Genomic DNA, 21,732 nt, shown 5'->3' with positions numbered 1-21,732 from the left:
TCAAAACTTTTGGCCGTGACTGTACATTACACCCCTAAAGGAATTTAAGGGGGTTTGTAAGCATTTTTTAACCCTTTAGTGTTTCATTCATTTATTGTCCTGGAATTAATGCGCAGATGAAGGAAAAGTTTTCCCCAGACATTTCAGTGCCCAATATGTTTTACCCAGCTCAGTCCAGCAGAGGCACACATTGCAAAAACTTAAGTGTGTTATCCTAGAGATAGATAGATATAGATATAGATATAGATATATATATATATATATATATATATATATATATATATATATATATTTTACATTTCTTTTTATCCTAATAGAGGACTAAAGACAGCGATCTTTTGATCACTGGTTCAGTACTATACACTACAATACAGATTGGTATTACATAACAGAGGCCCGATGCTAATCTCCAATGTGCTAATTAAGGCCCCCAGCGGTTTTCCTGGCGGTACATGTACAATTCTGGGGAGGATTTCCAGTGCCTGAAAGGAGATCTGGGGCCTGTGATCCGTTGCCATGAAAGTCAGTAGCATATTGAAGGATATTTATTTGTATGCTCTATGCATTTTGTCATTCTAATACCAATATATCGTAATGCATTCTATTAACGATAAGTTCCCCTTGGGTTCAGAAGTTACATTAATTACAAAATGACATTTATATTTCAATACATTCCCCCATTCCATAAAAAAAAAAAAAAAAACAACGTGAAAATGCCCAGTCCATAAACTTATCCAAATAGTTGTCCCGTACAGTGAACAACATTGTGGGGGAGGGGGAGGGGGGGGAATCAAAAGTGCCAAACTGCCGTTTATTTGCCTCAGATAAAAATTTTATTAAAAAGTGATCAAAGTAATAGACATTCCCCAAAACTGTATACTGTATATACTCGAGTATAAGCCAAATGTTTGTGCTGAAAAAGCCCCCCAAGGCTTATACTCAAGTGCAATGCAGAGAAGACCCTGTATTGTTTGCACGGTGTAGATTTTCTTCAGGTTGGACTCACATTCAAATACTAGATTGATGTTGGGAGGGGGGGGGGGGGTCAGATTTTGGGGTGCAGCAGGTGCTGGGGAAGGGGGGGTGGCGTTTTGGTTGCCTGTCTGCCTCTTCCCTGAGCTTGAAGACTGGGTTTTTTCCCCCACTTGGAATTCAGCCTAACTACAGCCAGGCTGAATATAGGGTATCTGCAGTGCGCTCCTATTCTGTCGGGAAGGGGTTAACAGGAGCACTGCTGATACCCTATATTCAGCCAGGCTGAATTCCAAGTGGGAGGGGAAAAAAAACAGTCCTCAAGCTTAGGGAAGGGACAGACAGACAAGCAAAACACCCCCTCCCCTTCCCCAGCACTCAGTATCTACTGCACCCGAAAACTCTGCCCATTTTAATTTTTGAAATTTTCCAGTAGCTGCTGCATTTCTCCCCACCAAGCCCCCCGACATGATAGGGCAGTTTCCCCCATCACAGCTCCATATGCTATACTACCCAGCTTTCCTAGAACCATAAAAATGTCACCTTACAACCACAAACTTTAAATTTTATTGACATTTTAAGTGAAAGACCAACACAAAGTAGCACATAATTGTGAATTGAAACAAAGATGATCCTCGGTTTCCAAAATTTTAACACCAAGCGCCCAAGGAGTACTGTTCAATCCATCAGCAAAAATGGGAAAAGTATTTTACAACTGGAAACCCAGTGGCATAACTAGCAAAGACTAGGCTTCTCAGCAAACTTTTGTCTTAGGCCCACAACAGTATACGGCACCCATTCCTGTCCAACAGTATAATTTACACACATTACACATTTACACACACTAGAATATCCCAAAGTGGCCTCCAGACAGTATAATGTCCCATAGCAGCCCCTGCACACACAGTATTATGTCCCATAGTGGCCCCTGTACAAAGCATTATGCCCCACAGTGGCTCACTAGAATTGTGTAAAGTGCATTTAAAAATAACTTTTATTAGTCTCATTAAAAGTTTCAGTAACCACCAAAATAAAACATGGTCAAAAATTCATTGGGCTAATGAGCTTTGAGCGTCCGGCCGGCTGTGATGGATAGGCGGCTATCCATCACAGCCGGCCAGACGCTCAAAGCATCAGGAGCGTACCTGCATCAACAGTGTTAACCCATTTAGTGGGCTGATACTGGTTAGGTCTCTAGTCTAAATTAGCCTCTGAAGAACCAGCAAGACCTGGTGAAACATGTCCGGCTTAGATATAGGACAAATTTCTGATCTAGAAGTACTGCTGCAAGTGTGTGTGTGTGCCTACCTAGTGAATGTACGGCCCTGGTGGGGTATTAGTGCTGGAACTGACAAGTGTGGGTTCAGTTTGGGTCTACTCCTACCTGTGGGATTATGACTGAGATGACTCTGAACTAAATGCATAGGAGTTACCCCTAAAAGCTATTAGCCCCTGAGAGTGAGCTGATCGGATAAAGAATTATAGGGACAGTAACGTGGATGGGGGTGGGGGCTCCTACTCTACTAGTTTAGTACTCGCTCACAGGCACGTTGGAGTTAAATTGGGCCATTGGTTAATGTTCACACACAGGGTCAAGAATTCATTGGGCTAATTAAGTCTGTTTTATTTTGGTGGTTATTTAAACTTTTAATGAGACTAATAAAAGTTAATTTTTAAATGCACTTTACACAATTCTAGTAGTTCAATATTGGTGCATAAACCTTCTCACTAGTGACCCACAGTGGCTCACCCATGAACAATTACTAAGACCCAGGAGTGTAATGATTAGAAGCCCAGGGGAGGATACAAACATAAAAAAAAAAAAAAAAACACACCACTGTTACTTACCTCTCCTGGGCTCCGGTGCACTCTCCACTGCTTTCAAAACTCTTCAATGTTGGTACAGACGTAACATAAGCAAGGTCTGCGTTATGACACATGATGGCGGCCTGGCCTATGTGACATCTGGTACGTCATCAAGTAGACCCAAAGACCACTGGGGCGCAGGAGAGGTAATTAACAGTGTTTTATTATGTTCCCTCACCTCCCCTGGGCCTCTGATCACGGGGTCTAAAAAGACCCCAAAGTATAATGATAGAGTGTGTTGGGATTTGCAACCTCACTTACCAATCAAACTGCCTCCGCTTCTCGTGAGCAGGAGCGGGGATAGGTAAGTAAATAGGGTCTATTACCTGCTGGGGTTACTCCAGCAAGTAACTGCATAATTTTTAATCTTTTTTTGAAAAAAAAAAGGCATCCTGGGCCCTCTGGCAGCCGCTACCCTGTTATTTATACCAATGTGCAAATCTGCCAAAACATGGCTGTCCACCTAAACTGACAGAGCAAGGAGAACACTGGTCAGAGAAGCAGCCAAGATGCTCATAGTCACTCTGGAGGAGCTAAAGAAATCCACAGCTGGGAGAATCTGTCAACTATAAGTCATGCACGCCACAAATCTGTCTTTATGGAAGAGTGGCAAGAAGAAAAACATTGTTGAAAGACATGCTGTTTGCAGTTTGTCACAAGCCATATAGGGAACACAGTAAACATGTGGAAGAAAGTACTTTGCATTTAGGCCAAGAGCACCATGTGTGGCGGAACAGTAACACTGCTCATCACCGTCAACACACAATCCCTATTGTGAAACATGGTGGTGGTGGCAGCATTGCCGTGGGGAAGTTTTTCGTCAGCAGGAAAAGGGAAACTGATCAGAGTTGATGGGTAAATGGATTGAGCCAAAGACAGGGCAATCCTGGAAGAAAGCCTGTTGGAGGGTGCAAAAGACTTGAAACTGGAAAGGAGGTTCACCTACCTGCAAGACAATGGTGCTAAAAATATTGCCACAGCTATAGTGAATTGGTTTATTTCTAAAGAATATTCATGTATTTGAATGGCCCAGTCAAAGTCCAGACCTAAATCCCATTGAGATTCTGTGTTAAGACATGAAAATTGCTGTTCACAGGCGCTCTCCATCCAATCTGGCTGAGATTTAGCTATTTTGCAGAGAAGAACAGGCATAAATCTCAGTCTCTATATGTGCAAAGCTGGTAGAGATATACCCCAAAAGACTTGCAGCTGTAATTGCAGCGAAAGGTGGCTCTATAAAGTATTGATATAGTGGGTTGAATACTTTTGCTCTTCACACTTTTCAGATTCTTTATTGAAAAATTTTGAAAACCATGTATCATTTTCGTTCCACTTCACAAATATGTGCTACTTTTTGTTGGTCTATCATTTAAAATATCAATGAAATAAATTTAAGTTTGTAGTTATAAAGTGACAAAATGTGAAAAAGTTCAAAGGGGTATGAATACTTTTGCAAGCCACAAGTATTCAGCAGTCCACATTACCTGGTATGTTAACCAGCTTTCCCAGAATCCTAAAAGGCAAATCCTGACAAGTTATGGTATGATTTTAGTGAAAGGAGGTAGATTTATGTAAGTGAATATACTGTATAATATTCACTATTCCTTATTACAACTCTACATACTATTGAATTAATTGAATCCCAAGAGAACAAGAGCAATGACTAATCCAAAAAAATAAAAATTGATGACAAAGCTAAAACTAAAATTTATTGTTATGCATTAAAACGGAATGTCCCAGGTAAAAAGGTATATGAATTATACAACGCAAATAAAAAATAAATAAAAAAATATATACATACAAATATATATATATATATATATATATATATATATATATATATATATAGTTGCTGGTCCTATATAGTGTGAACGTCCCAATGGTTGGGAATAGAACGGAAACAAATAATAGTAGGTAGTTAGACCTACATATAAGCCCCTTAACCAAAAATGAATAAGAAGAAAAATTATTTGAAGGTGTATAACCAATAAAAACTTCCAGCTTAATATAAGTTGGCACCGAGAGCTAGAACACTACACCCACTGCCAACAGATAACATATAAGCAAAGGTGTATCAGGGCTCGTTCACACGGGGCAAGAGGGGGCAGATTTTGGTGCTGAAGCCTTCTCAAAATCCGCCCCACTCACAATAGAGGTCTATGCAGACCGCTAGCGTTCTTTTTTTCTGCTAGAGGTTTGTTCCCGCTAGCGGAAAAAAGAAGCAAGCTGCCCTTTCTTCAGGCAGATTCCGCGGCTGTCGAAAGTTGCGACAGTCGCATTTTGGTCCTATTCTGACGCGGTTTCCAGAACAGGGCCTTACAAAAAATGGATAAGGCACTCACTGTGCACATATAGGGCTCGTTCACATCTGCGTTCTGCTCAACGTACTGCAGGTTTCCGTTTCCTGCATAAAACAGAGCAGGATACGGAAACCTGCAGGAGTGTCTCACCCATTCATTTGAATGGGTGAGAAAGCTGTCCGGCCGTGAGCGGCGGTTGAGCGTTTTGCGCTCTCAGCCGCGAAACCGGGTTTTTTAAATCCGGACACAGAGTCGGACATGCAGTACTCTGTGTCCGGATTAAAAAATCTGGTTTCGCGGCGGAGAGCATAAAACGCTCATTGCCGCTCACGGCCGGACCCGGTCTGTGCTTTCCGTCTTCTGGCATGCAGAAGACGGAAAGCACAGAACGGAGAGTAGAACGCAGGTGTGAACCTAGCGTCAGCAGTATTTCTGCCACACTCACGCACCCAAATAGCAAGTGCTAACATTCTTAGCTAGTTGCCCAGGTCTAAAACCAAGAGCATGACTAAGTCATGAATAAATCCTGATAATTATTCAAAAGGTAGCATATAGATGACCATACTGATATCTAATCTGCCTCTCTGCCGGAATTAAATTTACGGCCGGCGGTACTAAACCGGTTAAATTTTTCGCCAAGCAGCATAGAGCATAAGTAATGTTACCTTTACTCTGTGGGCCGAGTTGGTAAGATTACAGTGATTCCATATACTGTATATTATATTTATTTATTTTATGTAATACTAATTTTGCAGAACAAAAATCCATTTGGTGACATAAATCAATATTTTTTGCATTGCCATCTTCTGTAAGGTGTAACATTTTTATTTTTCAGTTCACAGAGTTGGTTGAGGGCTTATTTTTTGTGGGACAACCTGTGCTTTTTACTGGTACCGTTTTGGGGCACATATGACTTTTTGATCACTTTTTATAGCATATTTTGTAAGGTGAGAAGGCAAAAATTCATTACTTATGGCATCTTTTTTCTCCGCCATTCAGTGTTAAATGTTGTTTCAGTTGTATTGTACAAGTTGTTACAGATGCGGCGATACCAAATGTGGCTTTTATTGACTTTTAGGTTTTATATTGGAAAAGCCAATATAAATCGGTAAATCATTTTATATTGGATAAGCAAATGTTTGGGCCTCAATTTTTTCACACACTTTTTTTTTTCTCCCACTCGTTTTGTACTTTTTCATGTGTTTCATAAGGACATCTGAACCAAAGCTCTAATACTCTGGATTTGGCGGCAACATGGCAGAACTCCTTGGATGCTGTTAACATGTTTGACCATGGCATCTAAAGGATTAAAACCCCTAGCTCAGCTTCGATCGGGGGTTATGGAGCAGGGTATTAGCTGTCAGTTACAGTTAACACCCACTTCCGAAGCCGCCCGCTCAGATAGTGAGTGGGCAGCCAGGCTTGGGCATACTAATACATCTGTGTGCGTGAACTACCTAGCATGCAGGACGTAATAGTACGTCCAAGTTAGCTAAGGGCTTAAAGTTTGGCTTTAATAAAAATGTACCTTATCAGATGTAAGCGCTGAGGCAGGTGGACTTGCAGAATTTTTAATAGTAGACGAACCACAGGGTTCAGAGGGCACACTGATGCCATTAGTCCCACTGCTGATAACTGGAAGACAGAACATAAGATACAATAAGAATTATATATATTAATTACAGTGTTTAACACAATAATTGTTACTTACATGTTGTGGAAAAAGACTTTGGTTGTGGTGCTTGTAACACAGCTGGACGTAGCACACTGCGCTGCTGTTCCTTGGGTTTATGACTCGGGAGCCCTAAAATGGCCAAACATAATTTATGGTAACACACTAGAAAATAAAACTAATTAGAAAGTAGTAAAAGAAAAATACAAATTAGCCATGTTCAGGTGGTTTCTATATTCAGGTTAAGTTTTTCCATACAGAATACGTACTGTTTGCATGAGATTTTAAGTTGGCCAAGTATATATCAGTGTTGTCTACCTTTCAATTATACCCCCCCCCCCCCCCCCAAAAAAAAAAAAAACAAAAAAAAACAGCAACATTCAGAAAGAACAGAAACATTCAGAAAAATATTGTAAAAGTATACCTGCACTAGGGGCCTGTCCATGAATAAGTGTGGGGGGTTTAAGTCTAAATCCACTGGATTTTTCCTCTGAAAAGACATCAATAGTTAAACAATATGTTCTTTAAAAAAAAAAAAAAACAATTCTGTTGGAGAGAAAGCACAAGACATGTATAGCAATATGTAAATTAAACGCAGACACGGATCCGTAAACACAGCATACAATTTTCTGAAAGAATTATGAAAGTCTTCACAGTTTCACTTTTTTCATATTTTGTTATGTTGCGACCTTGCAGTTAATTTTTTTTTAAAAAAAAAAAAAAAAAAAATATGTGTCTAACCCAGCAAAAAAAAAAAAAAAAAAAACCTGATATGGCTACAAGAAAAATAAAATATGGGTTGAATAATCGCGATATCATTAGAACCAGGCCGCGGCAAAAATGGAATGTACCGTATTTTTCGGACTATAAGACGCACTTTATTTCACCCAAATTTGGGGGGGAAATGAGGGTGCGTCTTATAGTCTGAATGTTGGGGCGGAATTGCAGCATCGTCACGCTCCTGCCGTTGCTGGTTTCCTGCAGCGGCAGGAGCGTGGCGATGCTGCGGGCCCCAGCACCTGTACCAGCGTCTAAAACCCAACCCGGCATCTATTAAACCGGATACTGGGTCTGTAAGAATAATGGCGGCTGCTCTGCTGCAGAGAGGTCGCCATAGCAACTGGATCTCCGCTATACGTGGAGGCCCGAAGCTAATGGCCGCAATCAGAATACATTCTAATTGCGGGCATTAAAACTTAGGCTGGCTCCTGCGCGGTGAGGTCACAGGAGCCGACCTGTTCTGGTGACAGCCAGGAGCCTACTGTCAATAACCAGCCGCAATAGTAATATACATAATCTATCATATACGGCAATACACTTTTATTACCGTCTCTGGGACTTGCAATCAAATGATTGCAGGTTCAAGCCCTCTTGGTGGGGGCTAATAAAATAGTGGAAGAAAAAAAAAAAAAAAAAAAGCTTTAAAAAAAATAAAATAAAACTTCTAAATCACCTCCTTTCCCTAGAATACATATAAAAGTAGAAAATTACTGGGAAACGCGTACACATTAGGTATCCCCGTGTCTGAAAATGCCTGGTCTACTAATGTTTTTCCTGTACGGTGAACGTCAAAATGAAAAGTACCAAATCGTTGGTTTTTTTTCCACCGGCTTGCCTCTGATTTAAATAAAACATGATTTAAGCAATAGACATTTCCCAAAATGGTATAACTAAAAAGTACATCTGCCCTGCAAAAAAACATTTTATGCATCCCCGTATAGTCGCAGGGTCACCTGTCAATGTGACTTTGCAGCTGTTGCAAAATTACAACTCCCATATATTAAATATTTAACCATTTTTTTGCTTCAAAATTTTTTTTCCCCTATTTTCCTCCTCTAAAACCTAGATGCATCTTATAGTCCAGTGCACCTTATAGTCCAAAAAATACGGTTTTTAGAGCTTACGAGGGAAAGAGGCACCAAGAGTGACCCCCAGAGTCAACCTCCCAATCATAGAAATGAGGAAATTTCCTGTTCCCAGTGTATTCCACACAGCTTACATATTCACTTTTCACTATCCGCTGAGCATTCATATTTTGTAAAGACTAATGATCACCACATCCCTCGATCAATTCTTTGAGGGGTACAGATTTCAAAATGGGTTCACTCCCTAGAAGATTTCACTTTAGGGACTCTGGAAGCGTGACATGCTGCCCATATACCAAACACATAAATCTGCGCTCTGGTGTGCCATTTTTTTTTTTTTTTTTTTATTTTTTTTTTTTTTTTGGGGGGGGGAGGGGCCTGGACACAAAGTCCTGCATTTTGGACTGACACAGGGCGCAAGTGTAAACGCCCCTTTAGATGGTCTGGTTTTTGGACATTATGGCACTTTTTCAAAACCCAATAAAGCCAGTAAAGTGGAACTCCTTAACAAGTGACCTCATTTTGTAAACATCACCCCTGAAGGAATTTAACCAGGGGTACAGTGAACATTTTTATCCCCCCTCAAGTGTTGCAATAATTTATTTTCCAGACATGAATGTACAGCTGATAGCAAAAGGTGAAAATGGCAACTGTTCCAAGAAGAAGCCATTTCAATGTAGAATGTGGTGTGCCTAGCTGAGCGCAGCATACCAAGCACTAAAACGACAGATCTCTGCAAAAATTGGATTTTTGTATTTACCATAAAATCTCTCCCTGGAGGACACAGTACCAGGGGTATAGGAACGGCTGCTAGGAGGCTGAGACTAGGAAATAAAGTGTTGCTCCGCCCATGTGGGCTATACCCTCTAAACCAGTGGTCCCCAACCTTTTTTTTCCAACAGGGACCAGTTTCAGCAAGACAATTTTTCTATGGCCTGGTGGGGGCGGGAAGGGGTGTGGTTGGGGGCGGAATCCTGAAAGCAGAGACCGGGCACAGGTGTGAACCAGTCCTCGTGCAACTGGGTCCATACTTTTATCCTCAGTTGTGAATAAAAAGTATGGTTATGTACATTACAGCTTAGTAACTCCATGTGCCTCATAGTAATAGCAGTTAACCCCATCATGTCCGTCACATTAACCCCTGTGTGCTTTACATAAGGTTTACTGATATGTGAGACATATGGAGCTAATAATTATCTTCATCATTGAGGTCCTTTATTGGTTCTTGCATATATCTCACATATTAGTAACCATTATGTGAAACACACAGGGGTTAATGTGAGGGACATGATGGGGTTAATTGCTATTAATGTGAAGCACATGGAGTTACTAAAACTAGTTTAATTACCCCAAATTCCTGACATCAATAGAAGTAGCCCCCCCCCCTCCCCTCCCCCAGTAGGTACCTGGTGGTTTTTCTTTTTCAATTTGCACTATGGAGCTCTTCTCCTCCTCCTGGGGGAGACTTTGCAGGATGCAGACAGCAGGAGCTGAGCTGTAGCAGCAGCAAGGCTTCATACAGCCCCGCACCTATTGCTGAGCTGGAGACTGGAGGAGGTGGGGCTATAACCTCTCATGCAGCAGCTTCTCCCGAGCTATAAGTAACTACAAAGCCCAGGCGGGCACTGCACAGCGAGTGTCCCCCCCTTACGCCGGCCCTGCGGACCGATGCAACATGCCCCGCGGCCCGGCGGCTGGGGACCCCTGCTCTAAACATACAGGAAGTTAATCAGTTTTGTACCAACAGCAGTAGTAGAAGACAAAGTGCGAAGCAAGAACAAATATGTCCTGATCCCAAAAAGAGAAGGAAGGCCTTCTTCCATGGATGAGGCCAGACAAGAAAGAGAGAACTACTGCCCAACCCTATGATACAGGGAATGGAAAGGAAAGGCAGGATAAAAAAAAAAAAAAAAAAAAAAAAAAAACAGGCACCTGAACCTGGCAGCAACTGAGGAGGTAACCACTAAACAGAGTCTGGCACTTGATTAACAAACTGAGGTATGCAAAAAACAGGACACCTTGTTAGGGTCGGACCAGGATAGGAGCACTATACAACAATAAAGGGGAAGTGTAACGTAAGAGGGGCTGAAAAACTAGTCATGTGTGCATGACAAACCCACAAACTGCATGAGTCATAGATGGAAACTACCAGGAGGCCACAAGCAAGTGGATCAATCTACAATAGGATGCTGGGAAACCTTGATGGTCCAATCCTGGGACTAAAAGGAAGACATGCAAGAGGTTCTCGGTAAAAAAAAAAAAAAAAAAAAAAGAGAGAATGGAGGGCATAACTATGGGCATGCCATAGCTCTTTATAGTCAGAAGGGCGTTCCTGACAGTCAGTCAGGTGCGTCCTTCTTCAAAGCGACACCTATCGTGCTGTACAGTGTGAGCGGGGAGGAACGCTCACACTGTACAGCGCGATAGGCGCGGCTTTGAAGGACGTACCTGACTGACTGTCAGGAACGCCCTTCTGACTGTAAAGAGCTACGGTACTGGGACCGAAAGCTCTTTACCCGGGGCAAAGATCAGGAAAGCTGACAGTGCGCTGAGTTTAGAAGTTAGATAGTTAGACAGGCCTCATTTTTCAAATCTGACGTGTCACTTTATGCGGTAATAACTTTGAGACGCTTTAACTTATACAAGTGATTTTGAGACTGTTTTCTCGTGACACATTGTACTTCATGTTAGTAGTAAATATTGATCAATATTTTTATATTTATTTAAAAAAATAGGAAATTTGGAAAAAAAATGCAATTTAAAAAAAAGTGAAATGCTCTACTTTCCAAACAGATAGTCATATCACACAAATACATGAATAAATATTATCTACCATATCTCTGCTTTATATCGGCATAATCTTTTAATTGTCCTTTAATGTATTTTGGACATTGTAAAGCTTACAAGTGCAACAGCGATTTTCCAGATTTATAAGAAAATTTCCCAAACTAATTTTTTAGGGACCACTTCAGTTCTGAACGGGCTTATAAAGACCTATATTTTAGAAACCCCCATGAATCACCCCATTTTCAAAACCGCACCCCTCAAATATTGCAAAACAGCATTTGGGAAGTTTGTTAACCCTTTAAGCATTTCACAGAAGTGAAAACAATATGGAGGGAAAATTGAGACTTTTTTTCAATAAAACATTCATTTCGCCCTTAAAATAACACAATCAGATAGGGTTAAAGGAGAAATTGCACAGTTTGTTGTGCAATTTCTCCCGAGCACAGAAATACCCCACATGTGGGTGTAAACTAAGGTTTGGGCACACGGCAGCGCACAGAAGGGAAGGTGCGACACTGAGGGTTTGAAAAGCAGATTTTGCTGGAATAGTTTTCAGCTGCCATGTCTAATTTGCAAAGCCCCTAAAGTACCAGTATAAAGGAAACCCCACCCCCCACCCAAAGTGACCCCATTTTGGAAGCTACACCCCTAACAGAATTTATCAAGGGGTATAGTGAGCATTTTGACCCATCAGCCTTTTCACAGATTTCATTAACATAGGGATGTGTAAAATGAAAAATTTATATAATGTCACATTTTCACCAAATTTTTCATTTTCACAAGGGGTTGAAGGAGAAAAAGCACCCCACAGTTTGTTGAACAATTGCTCATGAACGTGGCAATACCCCATATGTGGTTATACTGTACTCTATGGGTATATGGTGGGGCTTAGAATGAAAGAGCACTATTTGGCTTTTGGAGGGCGGATGTTGAGGAAATAGTTTTGAGGTTCCATGTCGCATTTGCATGGCCCCTAGAGTACTAATACAAGGGAAACCTTCAAAAGTGACCCCGTTTTGGAAATAGGGATATAACAGGCATTTTGATCCTACAGCTGTTTCTCAGATTTAATTAACATTGGGACGTGAAAATGAAAAATTACTTCTTTTCCAATAAACCATAAATTTAGTTCAAAATTTTTTATTTTTATAAAGAGGATGAAGGAGAAAAAGCTCCCCAAGGTTTGATAGAGAATTTCTTCTAAATACAGCAATACCCCATGTGGTTGTAAACTGCTATATGTGAACATGGTGGTGCTCAGAATAGAAAGAGCGCTATTTGTCTTTTGGAGGACAGATTTGACTGGATTAGATCTCCGGTGCTATGTTGCATTAGCAGAGCCCCTATAGGACCAATACAATGGAAACCTTCAAAAGTGACCCAATTTTGGAAACTACACCCCTCACGGAACATATCAAGGGATGTAAGAGCAGTTTGACCCTACAGCTTTTTCACAGATTTTATTAACATTGGAATGTGAAAATGAAAAATTTGTGTTTTCTCAATAAACCATCAATTTAGTTCAAAAGGGAGAAAAAGCACCCTAAAGTTTGTTACACAATTTCTCCTGAACGCAGCAGTACTCTATATGTTCCCATCTGCTGTATGGGAACATGGCAGGGCTCAGAATGGAAAGAGAACTATTTGGTTTTGGAGGGCAGATTTTGCTGGAATAGTTTTGAGGTGCATTGTCGCATTTGCAGAGTCCCAAAGAACTAATGCAATGGAAACCCCCCAAAAGTGACTATTTTAGAAACTACACTCCTTAAGGAATGCATCAAGGGGTATTATCATTTTGAGCCTAAGAGAATTTACCAAAAATTAATGTACAAAGTGAAAATTAAAATTTTTAAAGAAATATGCCATTTCAGTGCCCTATACATTGCACCCACTCAGAGACCTGCACTCCTAAAACGACTTAGTGGGCCATCCCAGGTAGAAAGAAGTTTTATATGTAGGTGTACACTGCTGCTTGGGCACACAGCAGGGCTCAGAAGGGAAGGAGCAGTATGCTTTTTAGCTTTTGGTGTACAGATTTGGAGGAATTTGGAAGTTGTTTTTGCAGAACCCTGGAGTTGACAGTAAATTGGAATTCCTCAAGAAGTGACCCCGTTTTGCAGGGGACATTTTAGATTCCCTACATGTGACATGGTGTCCAAAAACCAACAATCTAAATCAGATAACCAAAAGCACATAGCGCTCCTTCAATTATGCACCCTGCTGTGTGCCCAAGCAGCAGTTTATGCCCACATGTATGACACTGATGTACCCCAGATAACGCACTTAATGCCATTATGTGGGTAGAAATGGCTGATTGTGCACAGCCGGGCGCAGAAGAGAAGGAGTGCTATTTTGGTTTTTGAAGCACAGTTTGGTTTCTGGACATTATGCCACTTTTGAAGAGCCCCTAAATTGGCAGTAAAGTAGAACCTGGAGACACATATCCCAATTTTGGACACTACACCCCTCAATGGATTCATCAAGTAGTAGCAGGCATTTTTAAACTTTGAGTGCTGCATTAATTTCATTTCCAGAAAGGAATGTGCAGTTGATAATGCAAACTGAAAATTGCAATTTTTCCATAGATATGCCATTTCAGTGCCCGATATGTTGTACCCAATTTGTGTCAGCAGAGACACACACCACAAAAACTGTTAAGCGGGTATCCCGAGCACATCAGCTGTGTATTTATTTTCACCTCTCACAATCAGCTGTGTATTCATTTTTGGAAAATTAATTAATGCAACACTTAGGGGTTAAAAATGATCACTGTACCCCTGGAGAATTCCTTCAGGGGTGTAGTTTCCAAAATAGGGTCACATGTCAGGGAACTTTACTGGCATTTCAGGATTCTGCAAAAGTGGCATGGTGTATAAAAATCAAACCGTCTAAGTCTGTGCTCCAAAAACCAAAATAGCGCTCCTTCTCTTCTGTGCCCAAACAGTTGTTTAAACCCACATATGACATCAAATACAATATCCTGGGTACACCAGTGTCATACATGTGGCTAAAACTTCAGTTTGGCCACACAGCAGGGCATAATAGCGAAGGTGCGCTATGTGACTTTTTGAGCAAAGATATCCAGAGGTTTGGTATCCCTTAGGGAATGACCCCATTTTAAAAACTGCACCCCTCAAAGAACTTATCAAGGAGCGTAGTGAGTATTAGTATCCTAAACGTGACTGCACAGCGGATAGTGAAGAGGGAACATGTAAACTGTGCAGAGTATATTGGGAACACTAAATTCCCTACTAGGTCCCCAGTAGCTCCTATGTTTGAGGGAGGGTCACTCTGGGGGACAGTTCTGGTTTAGTTTCCCTCAAACTCTAAATCTGGTTTGAACGCCAATATAAGCTCGCACAGCTTATACTGTATATTCCCTTCCTGTCGCAGCCAGTTGAGTTCTTATGATTTGGGTGATTTGGGGAGTTTTTATCTTCACATTGTACAAGCTATAATTTTTTTTTAATTTTTCTGGTGATGTGGCCATATGAGGGCTTGATGTTTGCGGTATGTGTATTTGCGGTATTTTGTAATACCATTTTTGGGTGTTTATAACTTATTGACTAACTTTTATTATCTCTTTCTTGGTGGATTAAAAAAAAAATCCCCATCAATTATGTTATTTGTTTTACCTTTAAAAAGAATTTCCACTCAGCGTACAACATAAATAACCTGTTACCTTTTTTTCTGCGGGTCGGTACGATTATATTGTTTTTATGTGTTACTAGTTTTGAAGAACAAAAATCCATTTGGGGACATGAATCAATGATTTTTGCATCACCATCTTCTGAGAGGCGTAACATTTGGAATTTTTGGTTGAGTGTGTTAGTTGAGGGCTTATTTTTTTCGGGACAACCTGAGCTTTTTATTGGTACTGTTTTGGGATTCATATGACTTTTTGATCACTTTTTATAGCATATTTTCTAGGGTGAGATGGAGAAAAATCATTACTTCCGGTGGTTTTTTTCTATATTTTCCCCCCCGACGTACACCTTGTAGGTTAAATGTTTTCGTTTTATTGTACAGGTTGTTACGGACGCGGTGATACCAAATAAGTATTGTTTTTACTAATATTTTTGGGTTTTTATATAACTTTTTACACACAATTTTAAAAATAGTAATTTTTTTTTTAAAAAAAAAGGCTATTCAGGTGGTGCTAATCGTTTTTCAAACACCCTATTAAAGTGTATATGCAAATAAGTTCTACCATGCACAGTGGGCGTTCCCGGATCCCACCCCCCACCCAGGGTACATTTTTACTTTAATATGTGTTCTAGGGTATTTATTAGACCCCCTAGGAACCCCATTGCAGAAATACTACTATTTATATTACTTATTGCTCCACCATAGAAATTGTGGTACCTAGGAAATCTGTCAATTTTGACCGAGGTGCTGGGAGGATGAGGGCCTTAAATGCAGTGACCAGTGCAGGCACTGCTTGCATGCCTTAGCGATAGGTCTTTGTTGAATAATACAGCAGTTATGGAAGCCACTCATCTCCTGTTGCTCTTATGTCTCACAGGATATTAAAGGGATTCTACCATTAAAACAAATTTTTTTTCTCGTTGACACGTAGGAATAACCTTAAGAAATTCTTCTCCTACCTTTAGAAGTCTTCTCCGCACCGCCGTTCCATAGAAATCCCAGTTTTCGTCAGTATGCAAATGAGTTATCTCGCAGGACTGGGTAAGCAGCCATTTTCCAGCTCTGCCTGAGGTCTACACATTTGACTGCCTGCGCCGGAAGAAGACTTGTGAAGAGGACGTTCCTGAAGAAGATGGAGGCGGCGCTGGAGAGTTCTCTCGAACTATTGGGGACGCCCGCAGTGCTGTTTGAGCATGGGGCCCACCCCCAGTGCCGCAAGAGAACTAATTTGCATACCGACAAAAACAGAGATTTCTACTGTACGTCGGCACAGAGAAGATATCTAAAGGTAGGAGAAGAATAGCCTTTCTTAAGGCTATTCCTACATGTCAACGAGAAAAGAAAAAAAAAAAGGGGGGGGGGTTTTAAAAGGTAGAATCACTTTAACCCCTTCCCGACATGCGCCGTAATAGTACGGCGCATGTCGGGTGTGTAACTATGGCGACCGCCCAGGAGCCGGCGGCCGCCATAGCCGCCGGGTGTCTATTGCTTTAAGCAGTAGACAACCGGCTCTAATCCCCAGACCGATCGGAGGCATTAACCCCACCAGCGCCACGGTCAAAGGCGCTGGAGGCGCCATTTTCCCAGCGGCGCATGGGTTTTATTATGTTTTAATGCTATTACTGAATAAAATACCATTTTTCAAAAATAAATAATTTGCCTGGGGACACCGTATTCTGACGAGTATAACTTTTTTTTTTTTTTTTTTTACGGATTTATTGATGGAGCTAAGCTCTTCATTTATAAGGCAAATTTTTTGTATGTATGACTTTTCTCTGCTTTTGGGGGAGAGGAGGTGACCAAAACTCACTAATTTTCACGTATTTGGGTATTTATTTTTCTTGACATTGATCGTACGAGAGAGATCCTCTTCACGTGTTTTAACGTTCAGAATCAGGCAGAGTATCAATAGTGTGAACTTACCCTTAGATAACAAACCGGGAGGAAAATAAATAAATAAAAATATCTTAAGAAAATACATAAATTATATAATTCATAATATATATATATATATATATATATATATATATATATATATACACACACACATATATAACGTAAACATATTAGATAACCCATGTGCGTCTACACTGTTCAAAAATGGATCTCTCTCGTACGATCAATGTCAAGAAAAATAAATACCCCAACGTGAAAATTAATGAGTTTTGGTCACCTCCTCTCCCCCAAAAGCAGAGAAAAAAAGTCATACATACAAAAAAATTTGCCTTATAAATGAAGAGCTTAGCTCCATCAATAAATCCGTAAAAAAAAAAAAAAAAAAAAAAAGTTATACTCGTCAGAATACGGTGTCCCCAGGAAAATTATTTCTTTTTGAAAAATGGTATTTTATTCAGTAATAGCATTAAAACATAATAAAACTAATATAAATATGGTATCACCATAAATGTAATGACCTGCCGGACACAGTTGCCATTTTTAATGTATGCAAAAAATAAATTAAAAAAAAAAAATACAAAAAAATATGATAGAATTGTACTTTTTTTTTTTTTTTTCTGAAATGGACATCCAAAAACACTAAAGGGATCCTATCATTCAAATGGCATTTTTTCTCCCTAACACGTCAGAATAGCCTTAAGAAAGGGTATTCGTCTCCCACCATTAGATGTCTTCTCCGCTCCGCCGTTCTGTAGAAATACAGTTTTTCGCCGGTATGCAAGTTTCGCTGGTATGTTTGAGTTCTCTCGCAGCACTGGGGATAGGCCTCAGCACTCAAACAGCACTGGGACCGTCCCCAATGCTGCCAGAGAACTCTCCAGCGCCGCCTTCTTCTTCAGGAATGTCGTCTTCCTGTGTCTTCTTCCGGTGGAGGCAGTGAAACTTGTAGGCCTCAGGCAGAGCCTACTGCGCATGCCCACGGCCACAAGAAAAATGGCCGCTTACACAGTAAGTAAGCGGCCATTTCTTGTGGCCTGTGGGGAGGCGGAGCTGGAGAGTTCTCTGGCAGCATTGGGGACGGTCCCAGTGCAGTTTGAGTACTGGGGCCCACCCCCAGTGCTGCGAGAGAACTCATTTGCATACCGGCAGAAAACTGATATTTCTACGGAACGGCGGCGCAGAGAAGACATCTAAAGGTAGGAGAAGAATAGCCTTTCTTAAGGCTATTCCAACGTGTTAGGAAGAAAAAATGCCATCTGAATAATAGGATCTATTTAATAAAAGTGAATCTCAAAAATTATATTGAACCCAAAATCGAACAAAGTACAACTTGTCAACATAAAACTAAAGTAATGAATTTTGGAAGGCCGAGATGGAAAATACATAAAAAAAAAAAAAAAAAAAAAAAAAAAGTTGCCACACATTAACGCCCACACTACACTACTATCATTAAAGAGTTAATAAATATCTTAAAAGACTTACCGGACTGAGAAGGAGGAAATTGAGAAAAGGATGAAGTACATTCTCTTTTAGGAGGTGGACAGTAACCTCCATCTTCTTTATCAGAATCTAGACAGTGAGAATATTTTTCTTTATTACTGTAGAACACACTATTAATTTTCAGTACTAATATTATATTGTACAAAAAGTTACCTTCACCTTGTTCTGGACTTGATTCATCAGCAGACCTCTATAAAAACAGGAGACAGAGCAATAAAAAAAAAAAAACAACACACACTCAAAACAAAAACCCACTAACTACTAATACTCCACAGAAATGTTATATATTATACATTAATGTAGTTAATGTCAATTACATCTTCCTTTCCTGGGCAATAAATGGATTGCTAAAGACTTGGGAGTAGATCTACAATAAATACAAATATTAAGAGAGACAAACTGTGGCTTAACGTTTTGTAGTCACTAGATGCAATGATAAGCAAGTACCAGTCAATTTTAGGCTTAGTGGCAAGATCTAGTAAATATATAACTTATATTTAAAAAAAAATATATATATCTAACGCCCGTGCTACATTCTTAATTTGACATTTTATGTAATTTCAGGCTACTGCTTCATTCGTAATGATAGTGAAGATCGTTACTTTGCTGCCTGCAAAATCCAGAGAAATTCAGTCCCGCTGGATTTACTGCAGGGACAGATCTCCTGTTCCCCTATTTAATAAGAGCTGTATGGCAATGCCAATTCACAGTGTGTGGAACACTTTGCTTCTGATTTGGTACATTATGCTCTGATGGAGGCAATGCCAGATTTTTATGTGTGTTGACTGTTTTTTACTCCTCTTGCAAAACAAAAGTTTTTAAAGGTTTTTAATTTTTTATTTTACATTGCCATATGGACATAACATTTTTACTTTTCCATCAACAGAAATCTGCATCAACAGAAATCTGCAAAAGTTTTGCGAGACAAGCTGTAGTTTTTATTTGTACCATTTTAGGTAGGGTTCACACTACCGTTGGTGTCCACTCAGTTGTCCGTTTTTTAAAAAAAAGGACACCTATCATAACACACACAAATGGGCAGTAACTGATGGCTGTCAGTTACTGTCCGTTACCCATAGACCTCATTGTTAGGGTCCATTCACACAGAGTAAATGTGCGCTCATTTTGGTGTGTATTTTTACACGTTTTATATAACGCATTTTCTGGCACATTTTTTACATGTGTAAAAAGAGAAAATGCGACAAAAAACGCGTCCAAAAACGCCTCACCTATTTTTATACGTGTAAAAATACACACCAAAATGAGTGCACGTTTACTCCGTGGAATGAATACCGTATTTTTCGGACTATAAGACGCACCCAGGTTTTAGAGGAGAAAAATAGGGGAAAAAAATTTTCAGGCAAAAAATGGTAAAATATTTAATATATGGGAGTTGTAGTTTTGGAACAGCTGCAAGGCCACATTGACAGGTGACCCTGCAGCTGTACGGGGATGTATAGGGCGTTTTTTTTGTGGGGCCAGGTGTACTTTTTAGATATACCACTTTGGGAAATGTTTATTGCTTAGATCACCTTTTATTTAATTCAGAGGCAAAACAGAGAGAAAAACCCGGCAGTTTAGCACTTTTGATTTTGACGTTCACTGTACATAAAAATATTAGTAGACCGGGCATTTTCAGACACAGGGATACCTAAGGTATATGTTTCACAGTAATGTTATACTTTTATATGTATTCTAGGGAAAGGAGGTGAACTTTTATTTATTTTATTTTTTATTATATTTTTTTAAGTGTTTTTTTTTTTTTTACTATTTTATTATCCCCCGCCTAGGGGGCTTGAACCTGCAATCATTTGATTGCAAGTCCCATAGACGGCAATACAAGTGTATTGCCGTCTATGGGAGATTCTATACATTACTATCGCGGAGGGTCATAGACCAGCCGCGATAGTAATATATATCTATGACAAGCCTCGGAGCCTTCATTAGGCTCCCGGCTGTCATCGGAACAGGTCGGCTCCTGCGGCCTCGCCGTGCAGGAGCCGGCCTGCATCACTAAAGGTATGGGACCGGCCCCAGGGCTAACTAACTGCCAGGACCTGCGGAGGAGGAGTGGATTTGCAGCATGGCCGCGCTACTGCCACCGCTGGTTTTCTTCAGCGGCAGGAGTGTGGCAATCTGCAGGCCCCGGCAGCTAAGACAGTCCCCGGCATCTGCTGTAATAGACCGGCGGATGCCGGGGAGTGTCTTAGCTGCCGGGGCCTGCAGATTGCCACGCTCCTGCCGCTGAAGAAAACCAGCGGTGGCAGTAGCGCGGCAATCTGCAGGCCCCGGCAGCTAAGACACTCCCCGGCATCCGCCGGTCTATTACAGCAGATGCCGGGGACTGTCTTAGCTGCCGGGGCCTGCAGATTGCCGCGCTACTGCCGCTGAAGAAAACCAGCGGTGGAAGTAGTGCGGCCATGCTGCAAACCCACATTCAGACTATAAGACGCACCCTCATTTTCCTCCGAAATTTGGGGGAAAAAAAAGTGGGTCTTATAGTCCGAAAAATACGGTAAGTCCTGCATGTAGGATTTTTATTTTTTTTTTGTCCGCTTTAAAAAACGGACATGGTTGTAAATGGACACTAAAGGACATTGAAATTAATGGAAATTGCAAACGGACCAGCTAGTGTCCGTTGCTAAAATCTTGTACGGACAATGGCCACAGACACTGCTGAGTGGACCCCAACGGTACTGTGAACGCCCCCTCAGTAATTTTTTTACTACATTCTTGGTGGGCAGTGTAAATAAAATCAGAATTTGTTACATGTTAAATGGTCACTAACTTTTCAGTCTCAATTAACCCCTTCCCACCAGTGACTTTTTATTTTTGACTCCTTCCAAACCCCGTAATTATTTTATTTTTTTTAAAATGTAGATTGTGGGCCACATATAGGGGGAGAACATACGAATTCCATCCAGATGTTGTTCCTGGCAGGATTCGAACTCTAGACTCCAGCGCTGCAAGACTGCAGTGCTACCTACTTAGCCACCGTGTTGCCCCTTAACTTTTTTTTATTGTTTTGTTCACAGAGCCATATGAAGGCCTAATGTTTGTGGGACAAATTGTTTTCCATAATGGTACCATTTATTATTCCGTATAATGTACTCGGAAGGTGAAAATAAATAAATGAAAAATCAGAATGGGGTGGAATTGGAGAAAGTGCATTTGTGTGACTTTCTTATGGGCTTCGTTTTTATGGCATTCACTCTGCAGCCAAAGT

The 21,732-nt window shown here is 40.6% G+C and overlaps 1 protein-coding gene across 2 annotated transcripts in view; it reads right to left on the bottom strand.

Annotated features, from left to right (window-relative positions):
- The window catches only part of RANBP3 (RAN binding protein 3), a 126,290-nt gene that overhangs the window by 79,291 nt on the left and 25,267 nt on the right, over positions 1-21,732 (bottom strand). Inside the window, exons 3-7 of one of the 2 annotated variants that reach the window (XM_075283490.1) lie at positions 18,660-18,696; positions 18,489-18,575; positions 7,235-7,300; positions 6,850-6,942; positions 6,667-6,773 (exon numbers count right to left, since the gene is read on the bottom strand). In XM_075283490.1, coding sequence (XP_075139591.1) covers positions 6,667-6,773; positions 6,850-6,942; positions 7,235-7,300; positions 18,489-18,575; positions 18,660-18,696 — 390 coding nt within the window. The remainder of the gene's footprint in view (positions 1-6,666; positions 6,774-6,849; positions 6,943-7,234; positions 7,301-18,488; positions 18,576-18,659; positions 18,697-21,732) is intronic. The other variant, XM_075283496.1, reaches the window with a different exon arrangement.

Source organism: Leptodactylus fuscus, chromosome 1, assembly GCF_031893055.1.
Source record: "Leptodactylus fuscus isolate aLepFus1 chromosome 1, aLepFus1.hap2, whole genome shotgun sequence".
Classification (NCBI taxonomy): Eukaryota; Metazoa; Chordata; class Amphibia; order Anura; family Leptodactylidae; genus Leptodactylus; species Leptodactylus fuscus.
The sequence above is the reverse complement of the archived record's forward strand: the minus strand, read 5'-3'. Positions and strand labels throughout refer to the sequence as shown.